We start from the raw sequence: 17783 nt of genomic DNA on the forward strand, positions 1-17783 counted from the left end.
ATGGTGGCAGTTTTCTGTTGTACTTTTATTTCGACGTCTTCAAAATAATCAGTGGCCGTGAACTCACTATCGATGACGATTAAAGCTGTCTACCCTTTTCACAAAAAGGGAAGAAGGTAGAGACGGTTACCTACGATGAACGAAAATTGCTGGATAGATTTTGATTTTGTTATTCACAATAGTTTGTAAACAGCAATTCTAAAAATTTCCAATAGTTTTTGTTGTTATTATTTCTTTGTTTTGATTTTTTTAAGAGAATGAATCTATCCTGTTTCACCATTGCATGCAAATCTTTTAATGGAACAGTTCCAGCATCAGCTTTGGTCAGTATTTCGACAAAAACGAAATGTTGAATGAGGTTCATCGACGATATCAAGTTAGCCTATCCCTTGAACTTAGATCTTGACAACTTCGTACTTTTCTTCAATCAGCTGTAAATTAACGGTATTTTGCGCTTAAGTTTCTTGTATGGAGAGCTGTATTTTTATTTTTATTTTTTATTTTTTTCTTTTATACAAAATTTTTGTATTATTCAGAAAGGTGGCACCACTAGTCTACTTGCTTAAGCACAATGGCAGGAATGGTTGTGAGTGTGGTTGGCAGATCGTTACTCTCAAGCAAAACATGTATAAGAAATTCTTTAAGGCCGGCCTTGTATTGTTATGCACCGCAGTTGGTACTGAGAAATAGCTTCGTAAGATTTAAATGTTATGTCTGTAACATTAAAGGAGATTTATTTAAGTGTAGTTCTTATGTAAGTTCACGAAAAGAAGTAAGTATTGGTATTTCTGTTGTACTAAACTTGCGAAGTAATTATCGTAAGTTTTCTGAAAAAAAAAGTTTCTTTTTCAGTATATTTTTTTTTCATAGTTTATGCAGGATATTTTAGGTGTAATTAACTCATTAAGCTGCCATTTTAAAAAGAATTTTACGTGCGAATTGTTCGTTCAAAATTAAATGCCGTCTTTATATTTAGAAGTGAAATTTGACCTCTCGATGACCGTGGTTCTTTTTAAATGCCATAACCTTGAACTGTTACTACCTTTGAATACACGTGGGATAACTTTGTGAAATGTATTAAGGACACCAGTGTATTATATCATAAATTGCTATATTACAAAAGTTTTTTGGTATATACCAAATACTCGTATAATTTGGTATATACCAAATACTCGATTCTCGTCGTGACGGGAGGAATCTTTATGTAGACTTTTCCAATCGAAGGTAAGTTAACCGATCTCATACGGAATTAGCAGAGTATTTTCTCCCGGAAACTCCGGTTTTTCGTCCTGCATACGGACAAATCGGCCCTTCAGAACAATACTAGTTGCGGTGGATGGCGTTGATGGAGATGGTTGGTAGTAGAGGTTCGGTGTATTGGTGGAGACGGTTATGTTGTTATTATTATTATTCCGGGCAACTCCAAGGAGTCGACAGACTCATCGAGAGAGGCCCTAACATCATGTCAAGAACAACTATTCGACATTCACACAGTATCTATCATGCCTTGAACTCATTGACGGTCGTAGCACCCACAACAAACTCTGGCAGCTTATTCCACTCATTCACCACTCTCCAAGTAAAAAACCTAGCTCTAACACCCTTGTTAACAACATGCATGGCCCCTAGACCTCCCACCACCAGTCCTATTTTCAAAAATATCTTCTGGATTAATCTTATAGAAACCCTTCAGTAATTTGAATGTCTCAATCATATCACCCCTCTTCCGCCTATCGACCACTTTCTGTAACCCACAAATCTTCAACATATTCTCATAAGGTTCATTCCACAGACCTGCTGTCATCTTGGTCACTCGTCTCTGGATCCTCTCCACTTCCTTCCCATCACAAAGAAACCCTGGTGCCCATAACTGGGCACAGTAGTCCAGATGGGGTCTTATCAAGGCTCGATACAGAGGAACAACAACTTGTTTGTCTCTGCATGTTAAAGTATTTTTCAGAAGCCAAGTGATTTGATGAGCTGATTTAGCCACTTTTGCAATGTGCCCCCTAAACTTCAATTCCCTATCCACCAACACTCACAAACCCCTGGCCTCATCAATCTCCTGGAGTACGGTTCCACCAATGTGATATACTGCTGCTATTCTTTTCACCCCAAAGTGCATAACCTTACACTTTGCCACATTAAATTGACATCCATTTTTCCATTTTTCAAACTATCCAAATCATCCTGTAAAATTTTGACATCTTGTGCACTCACAATTGCTCTTCCCAACTTTGCATCATCAGCAAACAAGTGAAACACTTCCTCTCAGATCCTTACCTATATCATTGATGAACAAATTGAAAAGCAGTGGTCCAAGAACAGAGTCCTGCGGCACACCACTAGTCACAAGCCATCTTTTAGACTCCACTCCTGCATAAACCACTCTCTGGTATCTCTCCATCAACCACCCTCCTATCCATCTCACCAACCCTATATCCATCCCCATCTGCTCTAGTTTACTGATTAGAGTTCCATGTGGTATCCTGTCAAAGGCCTTGGCAAGGTCCAGTAGAATCACTGTAAACAAATTACCCTTATCCAGTTCAGTCCCTGCTGTGTTATAAAACGTGAGCAAGTTACTGAGGCATGATCTACCCTTCACAAAACCATGTTGTCCCCCATACAATATCCCATTTTCATCTATCCAATCCTGTATTCTTTCCTTGACTAATTTCTCTAAGACCTTGACAATGATTCCTGATATGCTAATCGGTCGGTAATTTACAACAACAGTCTTGGAACCACCTTTATGCAGTGGAACTATTTTCCCCTCTTTCCACCCCCTCAGGACTAACCCAGACCCTAGACTCAAATTAAATAAAATGGTCAAGGGTACTGACAGTTCTTTAGCCGCTTCTCGTACGACACGAGCTGGTATACCATCCAATCCCACAGATGTATTGACATTGAGGTTATGCAATAGACTTCTCACCTCCACTTCATTCACCGCAATTCCTGTATAATCTACTGGTTCATTCGTTTCTGCAATGTCAGAAACCACCACCTGTATGATATATTCTTGCAAAGTGCTCACTCAGTAACTCAACTATATCAGCTGATTCAGTTACCTCGCTACTATCAGCATTCTTTAAAATCATTCTGCCATATACATTTTTCCTTTTACTTGCAACATATCGAAAAAAAACTCTTTAGGATTCTCTTTAGCCTGAATGGCCAATGTTCTTTCGTAATCCTTTTTTGCTTTTCTTACCACACTCGTTACCCTTCTGGCCTGCGCTTTATACCGTTCATGTGCCTGCCGGTCACCGTTCTCCTTAAATATATAGTTATGTATATCTTTCTCCTTAAATATATAAGTTGGTGTCCTCCCGTGATGAATCTTTGGACTCCTTGGAGGTGTAACAAATAACAATAATATTATTATGATCGTCGATACTGTATTTTGTTACCAGAACTACCCCTGAACTAGAATTATTAGAATGTCAATTTAATGTAAAATGTAAGGTAATGCACTTTTTTCTTTAAAAAAAAAAAAAATCAGAGGACATTGAAAAAGTTGGAAAAATAGCTGAGGATTATTTGGATGCTGAATGAACATATTGACCTGTAAAGATAGGGAGTTATTATCCCTCTTTATAAGGCTATGATTGAGCCACATGTTGACTACTGTGCACAGATTTGGTCACCTGGGTTTCATGGGGATCAGGAGAGGATTCAGAGACAAGTGACCAAGCTTCTGACAGTCTGTGAAATGTTCCCTCTCAGAAATTGAAGGCATGTGGGTTTCAGAGTGTAGCTGACATGCAGAGGAGAGAGGATATGTTAGAAAGTTATAAGTTACTCAAAGGATCCTATGAGATTGACACAAAAGAAATTTTTCAGTGTATGGTGAGTAGCGAGAAAACAAGGGGTTGCACTTGGAAGTTGTCTAAGAGTGTGGTTATTAGGGGGTCTGCAGACTAGGTTCTTTACTTGCAGAGTAGTGAATGAATGGAATGGATTGCCAGAGGTAGTGGTGAGCACCTTAATAGTAAATAAGTTTAAGAAGATGTATGATAGGTATTGTGTTAATGGATAGTTCCCACAGTGAGTCTTTTGACTCCATAGCATCTGTATAAATAATAATAATAACAACAACCTTATGAACAAATTTCTTCCAGATTGGACTGTTTTTTTTTTTTTTTAGGGGGGGAGGGGTCTCTAGTATGACCAGTTTTTACTTTTCCATCTTTTAAAGTGTAGGCAACTACATCAAACTGTCTATATCTGATCCCCTCCCCCCTCTACTATTATTGCTTCAAATCAGTCAATTTTTTTATATGGTCATACCATCATAATTTAGTTTTGCTTACATATTCTTGAATATTATGTGACACCTCCAAGGAGTCTGACTCCATTTCCACCATCAATATATAATGTCATTTATTGTCTACAAGAGTATTTTTTATCTATAAATTGTGTGAATTTTCTGGCTGATTTGCTTTATGAAAAAAAAAAAAAAAAAAAAAAACAGTTTAATGTAAAAAAAAAAAAAAAAGAAACCTAAAATAACCTGCTAATTCTACATGAGATCAGCTAATTCATCTTCAGTTGAAAAAAACCCATATAAAGATGACATATGATCAAGGATCAAACTCAGGTCTTTAAAGGCATAGGGGCACAATCAGCATAAAACATTAGACCCAGCTGAAATGCCATGAAATCTTCAAACTCAAAAACGTGCAAAAGAATTTCTTGCATTTTTTGTTTTTGTAAAAATACTTTGTTTCATTACTGTTATAGTAGCGTCAACAAACTCTTTTGGAAGTGCATATATGGTCTATTCAGTTTGTCTAATTGCTTTGAATTTTGTGCTTGTCAAGCTTTCATTTCGCTCTATGATCTTTGTATGCTCTTCATTACGTGATATTATCAAGTTTTACAAATAGCTTTTTTCTTACTATTTTTGTAGACATATATCTTTGGATTTTCTTTCATCATAATAAATTCATTTATACCGTTAATGTTGAATAAAGGTAAAACAATGTTAGTGGCCACTGTCTTGAATGTCTTTCCACACCATATTTACTACACAACATCCGCATTTATTTTCATCTCATATGTCGTAATTTGTTTTCTTTTGATGCCCGTGGGCTGATCAATAGATGCTTGGTGGTGTAAACTTGAGAGCATCATCACAAATTTGCCTTTCTTAGAAAAGAAACAAAGTATACAATGAACAGCAGCAATACTGATCACTTACTATAGCCTTTATGAATCATGAGGTGCTGCTTAGCTCAGAAAAACAAAAATCAAGCTTAAAAATATTAAAAAGAAAACAATTACAAATAACATATCCCAGAAAATGCAAAACAAAATATCACCAACAAAAATCGAATACAGGAAATCAAAGAAAAATGTTACTAAATAATACCCATAATACCACAACGCTTGTGAAAAAGTAGGAAATCAATGCCAGGACTAATAAATTCAGTGATGCACTTAGAAAATGTCTCAGCATCCAGCATTTAAGACACACACAAAAATGTTTTTGGAGTAAAAGGTCAGGCGATGTTCAATGCGTAATCTCTCCAAGCTAATTCAACACAACCTTGGTGACGTAGCCTTTATCCACAAATGAAACTCTAGCATCTGGTGAGTATTGGTCCTGTAAGCATATCTTCTTTAGTGGATATGCCAGCTAGACAAGTAGGTGATAGGTAACTTTCATTGTCCAGTGGAGTATCACTACCACCATATCTCTCCCTTCCCATTGCAGTGCAAGTGAAATACTAAAAGGACTTATTAAATACACTGTAAGGCTTAGATCTTCTTTTTTGCAAGGGCACAACAGTGAAATAGTGCTGCAGGTCAGCCTCTAGATCAGGCGTTCCCAACCCTATGCCTGTGGGCACCATGGCACCTGTCGACCAATTTGTGTGTGTGCCGGCCACTGTTCAACCGTGGGCTGTATAGTTTGAAATAATCACGTGCACATCATGCAACAATTCATGGCATGCTATGTGACGCATGTGTTAATGACACATGACTAGTATTAAACGCATACAATGTAAAGTAGACGCGCATTCGAAGTTGTTCATTATCTGTTGCTAGTTATATGCGCATAATTTTAACGGTGTCTTGTACTTAAATTTTTGAAATATTTTGATTTTTAATCCTAAAATGAGTGAATCAAGTAAAAGACAACGAACCTATAATTTTAACACTGACTGGGAGGAAATATGTTGTTTTGTTAATTTTAAAGATAATTGTGTTTGTTTGTTGTGCAACGGTAGCGTTGCAATTCCGAAAAAACATAATGTTGAATGTCACTTCCAGACAATGCATGCCACTTTGACTACGAATTATCCACTTAAATCTGAAATAAGAAAGAAAAAAAAATAGATGGTGCCCATCACCCTGCCAGTATTTTAGAATGTGCTCTAGGAAACAAAAAGATTGGGAACCCCTGCTCTAGATAGTATGTGGGGCTAAACCTGATAGTAATGAATCGGGAAGCCTCCTAATTCATTACTATCAATTTATTAATTACTATCATTGTGTGGTAGCAAATAGCTAGCATAAAATATTGCTATTTGTTATCATTTATTCTGTCAGATCATGCGCATAGAGATCCCAAGTATGGTGGTATGAATAGGGGAAACCATCACAAAAGTGATAGCAAATACAAGACTGTGTATTTGCTATCACTTATTCTGACAGAATAAGTGATAGCAAATATCAGGATTGTATGCTAGCTATTTGCTACCACACAATGTTATTTGCTATAACACATTATTATTATTATGTGGGTACCTTCATGGAATCAGAGAACTCATCGTGGGAAATTCACGCTAACCTTTATACACACAGTACCTGTCATACCTCTCCTTAAACTTATTCATTGTCAGGACATTCACAGTTAATTCTGGTAATCCATTCTTCTACTCCAAGGAAAAAATCTAGTTCACACACCCTCACTAATCACACTCTTACACAACTTCCATGGATGACACCTAGTTCTCTTTCTATTTGCATCGATTGAAAATTTCCTTTATTTTATATAAAAAAATAAATAATAATTGCAAAAAAATATTTTTTCCGTATTGATTTCACCAACTTTCATGACTTTAAACAGCATTTTAAATGTGTACCACCACCTATGGTCATCAAAAACTTGTTATTCCTCACAGAACTTCAGCTGACAACCTCAACTACTATCCACCTCAATTTCCAAACTACACAATTCTTTCCATCACCAGGATAGTGCATATGCATTCTTTGTTTAGAGAATGCAGCATCTTGATCTTACCCTTCCTATTTGAGCTGTTCTGGCCCAAAATTTTCTTGTCAGGGCATTCACGATTAATTCTGGCAATCCATTCTTCCACTAAGAATGGATTAGGTTAGGTTACTTTCTTACTAAACTTCATTGTCTTCATGTGTAATGCTTTCCAGATTCTGATAATCACTCTCACCTCTTCACTTATGTCTCGAAAACTTGATTTTGGCTGTCAAAATACTGAAATAGTGATGCCATCTTTCTTGGAGATTTCACTGCCAACAACACAGATGACTTTGCCATCTTCATTTTTACTGATCACATTAGTAGGAATACTAAGGTATTTATTGTTAGCAAATGGGCCAACACTGATAGTTCATTGACCCACCAGACTATTTCATAATGACATCTAGTGTACTTTCAAATACACTGTTCTACTTTCTCATTTCCATCTTTCTCATTTCTCCTTTCACTCAGACTATATCCAAGACTATAACCTTATCCAAGTGTTCTCTACAATAGAATGCCCTTTGCCTATCCTTTCTCAATCTTACATCCTTTGGCATTACAAAGATACCAATTTGGTGACCTCTGCAACTTCTTTCCATTTGGATTACTCTTTCTGTTCTTATGATCTGAACACCAGCTCAGACTGAATAACAGAAGTAATTCTTAACAGAAATGAAGGCATTCATCTCCCATTCCACCTTAAACTCACAACTGTCTAAGCTTTGGCTTTCCAACAAATGCCATCCAAGAAAAAAAAAAAAAAATTCAGCATATCACAGGTGGTTCAAGAATCAGTCTTCAGCATTACCTGCAGCTTAAACTGCAGCCTGCAACTGAGAGAGGGAGAAATCACTAAATCTGAATCCAATTTTGAAAGAGCCACATGCAAGAAGCTCACTCCCTATTCTGACAGCAATTGAACCTTTGGTCTCTTCCCAAGGCAACTGGATGTAACTTTTGGCCCATCCATGTCCCCCCCCCCTCTCTCTCTCTTCCAGAGGGCATTATGGTAACATGACCTACTTGCATCATTTTTCTTTCCAGTTTCTGCTCTGATGTTCTAGGCAAAGCATCTCCACTTTGTCAGAAAGAAAGAAAAGGAATTCTGAATAGTTTATAAGTTATCTGATCAAAAAAAAAAGGGGGGGGGGTAGTCAGAAGTCTGCCAACAAACTCTCATCCAATTGCTCTTGCTTCACTTCTCAAACATAATGGAGAGGGTCATCAGTAGCGAGCTTCTTTTCTGGTTCAGTACATGTTATGGTTGAACACCTCTCAGATTTCCTCACAAATGTTGGAATATCCCAGATTTTGCACTTTCATCCACTCTTTTCCTGCTGTATTAAAATGATCTATAACCTCAAATCCTGTCATGTTAACCTCAGATAAACTTAAACTAACATTCTGTTCTAGAGGATAAATAAAAGTAAACCATATATAATTAATACAAATCATCGAAATGGAACCTGGTTTGAAAATCAAAACAAATTGGAACACCATCATAAAATTTGTAGTATTTATAGTCAATTCTCAGATATCCAAGACAATAAATAATCAAAAAAATTAACTTAAATGGACAAACACAATACTAGGTTGTTCATTTTTTAGTTTTTTACTTTATTTTATATATATATATATATATATACATACAGGGTGTTCGGGATAAATTTGACATTTTCGTAAGGAAAAAGAAAATCTTCTTTGTATCTATTAAATTTAATGAATTGACAAAAAAACATTACAGGCAGAGTTAATTACAATACTATCAACAAGATTTACTCAAAATAACCACCATTAGCATCGATCACAGCTTCAATTCTGCTTCGGAACCTCGAACAAGCTGATGCTACAGTCTCCCTGGGAAGGGCCGCAAAAACTGTTTTAATTTTATCCATTAACTGGGCTTTTGTATTACTGGAAGTGCGATTGGTGTCTTTTTCAACTGCGCCCCATACAAAATAATCCATGGGGTTAAGGTCTGGGGAGTTTGGAGGCCAAACATTTGGACTGGTGAAGTCGTAGAAATTTTCAGACAACCATTTTTGACTTTTCCCAGAGGTGTGGCAAGGGGCCGAATCCTGCTGCCATACATACGGCCTACCATTGGCTACCCTTGTTATCCAGGGCTTGACTACAGTTAGCAACTCCACGAACAAAGCCCGAATTCCAATGCCAGGGTTCTTCAACACCTGTTCCTGCAGATTTGCGAGGAATTCTGCTGTACGAACGCAATCAGATCATCTGCTAGGGATCTTTCTTCTTGCTACATCCTCGTAGTCACCATTGCAAGTCTCTAGTTCATGCCTGATTGTTTTTACTGTATTCAGGGAGCATTGGGCAGCAGTCGTAATATCCTTATTTTGATGGCGGGCACGAATCATCATGATACAAGTTATTCTCTTCCATGATTCAGGTGGGTTCCAGCTATCCATCCTTTCTGACATCTTGTATATGAATGAAGAAGGGTCCAAACTTTTAAATGAAGAGAAGTGTGTGTTAATACATGTAACTTACGGAAAAATATAATTAACTATAAATATGTCAAATTTATCCCGAACACCCTGTATGTAGAGAACTATGTATTAATTGGCATACCAAAGCTGAACAAAATTGTCAAAATTGATGAAGCTAAAGTTGGAAAAAGAAATGGCAACAAAGGTTGAGTTATTTGGCTGCAGAGAAAGAAAAAAATTCATATCAGTAAGAAAAGAAAAACCAATATTATTAAAAATCATCAAACAGTGGATTTGCTTAAAGACAATAAATATAAATACTTTATAGTTAACCAGAAACTAAACTAGATTTATAACATTTTATAAATCTAGCAGATAAAACAGCATATATATATAAACACACACAAATATACAACAATTTAAGAAATAAATGATCTGGAATGGAGGGTGGAGAGAAGAGCATTACATTATTATTATTTTATTTATTTTTTTTTTTTTATTGTAAACATAACAATCTTATTATTATTATTATTATTATTATTATTCCTGATACCTCCAAGGAGTCCGAAGACTCATCGCGGGAGGACATCTTCAACTGTCTCTACACCTTACCTCTACTACGAATCAACGCCATCTACCGCCCACCTCCAACACCACTACAACTAGTAATTTTTGTCTGTAAATTGCGTGTGTTCTGAAGGGCCAATTTGTATGTATGCGGGATGAAAAACCCGAGTTTCCGGGAGAAAAAACCCTGCTACCTCCGTATGAGATCGGCTAACTCACCATCGATTGAAATCGACCAGATAAAGATTCCTCCCGTCGCGACGAGAATCGAACTTAGGCCTATTCCAATCGAAGGGCGCAATGTACTGTCGTTCTTCCAATTGCGCTACGGAGGCGCTGTTAATCCTACCGGTTAATCCTGTATATCTTATATGCAGGATTAACCGGTTTTTGGTTCTCTGCAGTCAGACAGAGAGGTTACATGCTCATACTCTTGTTGAGGTATGTTACATCGAAGTCACTTATAAGGCTAATTACATTTTTTTTTTTTTTTTTTAAATAAATTAAAGCCATTAAGAGTTATTTTAACATGATAACATAAGATCTTATTTTAACATAAGAACATAAATGTGGAAGAACATAGAAGTTACTATTGCACAATATTATCTATTAACATGAGAGTGCCAGCTGATTAACTTTCGCACTGTTAAGCACAACAATCCTTCTTTCTTCCCCCTTTCTTTTTTTTTTGGGGGGGGGGGAGTAAAGGTGTCACTTCTATGCTGGAAAGTGGATTATAATGCAGTCGCCCTGCTCAGCCAGGAGTTGATTCCGTGGATTCCATTCTTGGTGGAAAAGATCTAAGGTGTTGTTTTCCCTATGGTGGTGATGCTCTTGTAGGATCCGACATCTCACCTTTTGTTGGAAGGCTGCAGTGAGTTGGTCAGTTGCCTCTCTCTGTGAAGTTGCTGTGCTGTCTGGTCTTGTATGTCTGAGGTAGAAGTTGTATATTACCGCTTTTGCGGTGATGAAAAGGTAATTGCAGAATGAATGGTTATTTGACTCCACATGGACGAGATTGAAATATTCCTCTTCTGTATGAAGATTACCACAGGTAAGAGCTGCCATTTCCCGAGTCAAACTGATTAATTTAGTGTTGACTGGGCATTCCATGTAGATATGCCGGACCGTTCCTAATTGGTAGCAGAAGAGGCAGTTATCTGAGACGTTTGAGTTAAATTTTCGTAATATAGTAGGAGTGGGTAATATATTATGCCACATTCTCCACTGAATATCTGCGTCAGGTTTGATGGCTCTTGTGCGATATGGTAGATCCCATTGAAATAGTGTTTGATCAGATGATGCAGGATTTTCCAACAAAGTGCTTTGGTTCGACTGTTGTGTTAGTGTGCTGTAGATCTTGTTGGTGTTGCTGGGTGTAAGTTTCTCCCATGAGTTATTGGTTTTTATCAGAAAGATAGGCGCCAAAACTTCTGAGTTTGGAGGGCTAAGCCCCACTTCTGTTATGCTATCAGGCATAGCGGCTTGAAACGCGGCCTTTACGGTGTCTATCTGCTCAGACTCATTCCCATATTCTAGGTTTTCGAGCGAATTTGGAAAGCGCCAGGTGAGGCTTGGAGAAAGAATGTCACCCAAGATCCTCACGTTTCGCCAGCTCCATGGAGGAAAGAAAAATTCTTTCTGAGTGATCGGGCTTCTTACCATCGTGTTGTGAAAGATGGGTTCCATGAGGATTTCAGGTAGGGATGCTGTCTTCACTGTGTGCTGGAGGTTTAGCTTCTTCCATCGTCGAAGGGCATCTTTGTAGAAGTTTGTTAAATTTACAGGCACTTGAGCTGTTGTCATTCTTAAGGTGGTGGAGAGAGAGAGACCTCTAGTGGCAGAAGTGAAAATATACTCGGTGCATTTGTGTGATATTTCCTGTTGTAGGACATTTATGAGAAATCGAGCATGGAACGTTGTTATCCTATTGTCAATGGAGACCAACTTTTGTCCTCCATCTTTGAGAGAAGTACATAGCTGGGAGTAGGAAAGCCAGTTTGTTTTATTCCATATGAATCGATATATGGTTGACTTTATTTGTTTGATGAATTGCACTGGTGGCGTAAGAATCTTTAGTGTATGCCAAAGGACACTGGTGGCTATTTGGTTAACGATTATTGTTCTCCCTCTTGTGGAGGCAGAGGCTCGTATTGCTGCCCACTTTCCTAGAACTTGCTTGAAACGCTTGTTTAGTGTTTCCCAGTTCTTATCCACATAAGAGGGTGTGTTTCCTAGGTAAATCCCCAGGTATTTGTTTCCCCTCTGTGGACCAGGTACCAGACATTGGGGAATCGGTTCGGTTTTTCCATTTGCCACACCACAGTCCTATGGTTTTATGTGTGTTTAGTTTGGCTCCTGAGGCTGCCTGATATTGTTGGTATGCCATTTGTATGTTATGAAAGTCCTCTTCTTTGCAGGCTATGATTGTAACATCATCAGCATATGCTGTCAGGGTTATGGTTTGGTAGGGAAGTTTAGGGCAGCATGCTTTGAGCAGCATGCTGAGTCTACACAAAAAGGGTTCGATGGCAATTGTGTAAAGAGGACCAGAGAGTGGACAGCCTTGTTTAATACCTCTGCTGTATGGTGCAGTTATGGTAAGCCTGTTGTTTATTTTCATGCAAAACTGTGCCTTGGCATACAACATTTTAATAGAGTGAATGATGCCTGAGCCAAAGCCAAATGCTTTCAAGCAGTTGAAGAGGTAAAGGTGTTCAACGCGGTCGAAAGCTTTTTCTTGGTCTAGTGTTACAAGACCCATTGTTTCACTGTTGTTGTTCGCTATGCTTATGAGATCCCTTATAAGGTGTAAGTTTTCGTGGATAGATCTTCCAGGGATGGAATAGCTCTGATGCCTATTTATTATTCCGCTCAGAGCGGGTTTAAGTTTGTTGGCAATGGCTTTGGATATAATTTTGCAGTCGGTGTTTGTGATAGAGATGGGTCTCCAGTTTCCTAGTTTCGTCGCGTCTCCTTTCTTTGGAATGAGTTTGATAACTGATGTTGTCATATTGAGTGGAAAGCCATTGGTATTCGCTTCGACAAATACTCTGTAGAGGATAGGTCCAAGCTGTTCCCAGAAGGACTGATAAAATTCAGTGGTGAGCCCGTCTATGCCAGGAGATTTATCTTTAGGTAAGGAGGTGCAGGCAGTTTGATACTTGGTGGGATATTTATTAATAGCAAAATATCCACTAACTCATCATCAACATGAGGATATCACTGAAAAAGAAGTGGAATTGTTAAAAATGAAGAAGTACCATCGCATCATAATTGATGCTACTGAGGTAAAAAAGACTTAAGCAGGTGATTCTGCTAAATAGTTGCTAAAATTTTATATTCTGTCAGTAGTGATCAGAGAAAGGAAGGAATACTTCTGGTTGTCAAGTCTAAACTTAAAGCTAACTTCTAGAATAGCATATCAGATTGAGCATCTGGGATTCATTAGTGATGTGAGGAAATTTCATTACATGAGATTTATTTGTAATGTTATTTTTAAGAAGGATATTACAATACAGAAGATATATTAATTAAAATTTGATTAATACTTTGAATATGTCATCAGTCAAATTGGCATCCTCAGAGAACACTGTACTGATATGCATGTAGGTACTACATTGAGACTGAAACAAATGTAGGCCTCAAGTCAAATGTAGGTCTACCAATCTAGTCTAGGTAGTACCACCACCTAGACTAGAGTAGGTATGCTTGGCCATTGGGTTGGGTTGGGCTGATGGTATGAGGATGAGCATTTCCCAGATTTCAGGCAGTTTTGTGCACCCAAATTTGGATAGTTTCTTATAGCAGAGGAAGATTCCAGGAATAGTTTATCTATTTATATTTATTTTATATTTATATTTGCTCTAGTGAAGTATAGTGGCCCTTTTCCTATCCTTTGATGGGTGTCCAAAGTGTGGTCTACAAGTCCTGCATGGCCATGGTGATGAACATGTTGGAAGTTTTTCCACTTGGTTATACTATAAATTAAAGATGCCAATGTGTTCAATGAAAGGAAGAACAGAGGAAAGGAAATCGCAGAAAATGTACAGATGTGTGTAACCAAAAAGCTATCCTTAAATTTCAAGAATTTAGTAGCAGTTTGCACTGATGGTGCCCCATCTATGTGTGGAAAAAATGTTGATGTTGTAACATTTATTGAACAGTATGCAGGTAAACCATTGACAAAATTTCACTGCCTAATTAATCAGCAGGTGTTATGTTCAAAGGTTTTGCAGTTTGATCATGTGATTAAAGTAGTATTTACTCTGGTGAACTATATTCGAGCTCTAGGTTTGAAACACAATGTTTCAGGTGTTTCTAGAAGAAAATGATGCGGAGTACGGGGATCTGCCATACCAGTACGTTGGTTGAGCCATGGTAAAGTTTTGTCACGCTTTGTCGCTCTAAAAAATGAATTCATTGAATTTTTGGAATCTCAAGAAGATATGGAAAAATTCCCAGAATTAATGGATAAAAAATGAAATCAAGATTTATTTTTCTTGTGTGACATTTTGGGTCACTTGAATGACCTTAACTTACAGCTTCAAAGAAAAAATAAGTTTGTTTTTCAGTTAATGTCTCTTATAAAGGAATTCAAAATGAAATTAAGTTTATTTGAAAATCAACTTGCTAAGGGGGGATATGTCACATTTCTTAGCTTGTCGACAGAATATTCCATCAGAACATCATTCAATGGTGGGTGGAAAATATGAGAAGCACATATCACTTCTAAGTGAGGAGTTTCAGAAAAGAATGCCATTGAGTAATGAAAACTAAGTTCGCATAAAAGTGATTGAGGATCTATTTTCTGTCGAAGCAGGAAATCTACCTGTCGAACTCCAGATGGAAGCTCTTGATCTCCAGTGTTCTGAAAAACTAGCGGGTCAAGCATAGGGAGAGTACTTTACAAGAGTTTTATTCTATTCTGGATCAGGATAAATTTAAGAGTTTGTTGGATACTACCTACCAGGTATTTTGTATGTTTGGGAGCACATATACTTGTGAACAAACATTTTTGGTCATGAACTTAAACAAAACCAAACAGCGTTCATCTTTAAGTGATATCAATTTAGAGGCCATATTAAGAATGGCTGCTTCAAACATGACACAAAACTTTGATAAAATAGTGGCAACAAAGAAATACAATGTGACATTCAGTCACTGATATTTCACTGAGAATAAGTGTGATATTCTCAGTGAAATTATTAGTAAACTTTGTGTTTATGTTTAAGTGGTTTTTATTGAGAAATTTTGCAGCTATATCTGTTTGTAAATAATTTTGATTATAACTTTAATTGTAACTCTCTAAAAAATTTAAATATGCATATTAATTAGTATTTACTGTAGACCTACTAACAAATTTATTTAAGTTGAGCTGCAGGTGCTAGTCTAAGATTCAAGGTCTGAAGTGATCTGGTCCTTGGTCAGGTGGTCCAAGTTGGGTTTGGCCCTCAAAGACAATCAAGTTGTGCAGGCCTGACTTATAGGGTGACCAATCATTTAAGGATGTCTGTTAGAAGGAGATATATGTGGAATTATAAGGCTGGTAATTATGAAAATCTCAGGAAACAGCTTGCAGCAATAAATTAGAAAGAGGAACTGGATGGAAAGGATATGACCCTACACAAGAACTATTTGGTGAAGGTAGTATCAGAATGTATTCCAAAGGTTAAGAGGGTAAATAGAACAGGTGTGAAATGGATGACTCAAAAGATAAGCTATGCACTCTGGAAGAAGGTATTATGGAAGCAGCACGAGATGAGTAGTTATAACAACCAGTTGCATGAGAAGTACAAAGAGCAGGTGAGGAAGGTAACTTGCTTGATAAAGATTGCAAAAGTGCAGTATGAGCAGTTAGCTAATGCTGCTAAAAAAAAAAAAAAAAAAAAAAAAAAAAAAAAAAAAAAAAACTAAGAAATTTTTTTCAATATGTGATCACTAGAAGAAAGAATGATCAAGATGACATTGATTGGTGAAAATGGAGGAATGATAACTACTGCAAAGGATATAGTTGAGGTATTTAATAAGCAATTTATAAAGGTATTTCATTCTTGTGAGGTATATGAGGAATTGAATAGACTTGATGTGAATAAGGCTGTAAGACCTGATGCTGTTTCACCATGTGTTTTGAGGGAATGTTCTGGAGAGTTAACAGCAGCTTTCACATATCTTTTAAACATGAGTCTTGCATTAGGCCAAGTTCCAAAGGGGTGGAAAGAGGGTAAAATAGTTTTGATTCATAAGGGAAGTGATAAGACTAGGTTTTTGAATTATAGGCCAGGCTGGTCTGGAGTTGTGGTTCAAGTATTAGAGAAGTTAGGACCAAGATTCAGAATTGGGATTGTCAACAGAAAAATACTCTTGGTAGCCAGCATGGATTTGTTAAAGGGAGTTCTTGTTTTACCAGTCTGCTTACTTTTTATAATAAAGTGACAAATGCATTGGATAAGGGTGTTACATACACAGTATTATATTTAGATTTTGCAAAGGTCTTTGATAAATTGCCATATGACAAGCTGATACTTAAATTGGAACAGATGGGACTGAACAGTAGATTAGTTTGCTGGATTGGAGAGTGTCTGTCTGATAGGTATCAGCAAGTTGCCTAGAGAGGAGTGATATCCTAGAAGAGGAAAGTTACTAGTAGTGTACTCCTAGGGTCTGTTTTGGGTTCACTGCTACTTAATTTGTATGTAAATGATACTGGGAAAAGTCTGAATGGTGATATGCAGTTGTTTGCAGATATTGCAAAGTTGAGAGAGAGCTATCAGGAGTAGAGCAGATGTTGTGGCTTTGCAAGAGGACTTGAATGCACTAGCTGAATGGGTAAATGAGTGGCGATGTCAATTTAATGTTGCAAAATGTAAGCTTTTGAAATTTGGACAAGGACCTAAAATTTTGGGACATGTTAAAATTGTGAGAACAGCATGGCGGATAATGGGAATGATGTAGAGGGCACTGACTTGTAGAGGTAAGGATGTTATGGTACCCTTGTATAAGGCTTTGATCAGGCCGCATATGGATTACTTTGCACAGATTTGGTTACCTCGTTTTCAAAAATGTGATGTACTGGAAAAGGTGCAGAGATGATTGGCTAAGGTGGTTTTTGGTCTATGGAATGTTGAGTATGAAGACAGATTGAGAAAATGCAATTTGCAGAAATTGGTGGATAGCAGGAGAGAGGATATGATCAAGACATATAAGCTGTTAAGAGGTTATTACTAGATTAATGTTGGGGAGGTTTTACATAGAATGGGTGAAGATAGGGAGAAAACAAGAGGTCATCCCTGAAAACTATATAAGTAGAATGTGAGCAAGGAAGTGAGGAGCAGGTTTTTTGCAGAGTGGTGAGTGATTGACTCCATGGAGGTTTTTAATAATAATAATGTCACTAAGTATATCAATGTAAGGTTTTTTTTCCCAATTCTTTGAATCTTTAGGGCTGCTAAAATAACTAACATTGCAATTGAATCAACTTTTTCAGAATTAATAAATGCCGGACCTAAGGTTTTTGGCATTCATTT

At 37.2% G+C, this 17783-nt stretch overlaps 1 protein-coding gene across 2 annotated transcripts in view; it reads left to right on the top strand.

The window, feature by feature from the left end:
* Positions 1–570: 570 nt before the first annotated feature.
* LOC150097094 (acyl carrier protein, mitochondrial-like) overlaps positions 571–17783 on the top strand; it is an 86228-nt gene continuing 69015 nt past the window's right edge. For both annotated transcript variants that reach the window (XM_090407316.1, XM_090407315.1), the window contains exon 1: positions 571–772. In XM_090407316.1, the coding sequence (XP_090263442.1) occupies positions 572–772 (201 nt within the window). In that variant the 5' untranslated portion in view covers position 571. The remainder of the gene's footprint in view (positions 773–17783) is intronic.

This window comes from Typopeltis vanoorti, chromosome 17 (genome assembly GCF_054136105.1).
Source record: "Typopeltis vanoorti isolate ZY-2024b chromosome 17, IOZ_Tvanoo_1.0, whole genome shotgun sequence".
In the NCBI taxonomy this organism is placed as follows: domain Eukaryota; kingdom Metazoa; phylum Arthropoda; class Arachnida; order Uropygi; family Thelyphonidae; genus Typopeltis; species Typopeltis vanoorti.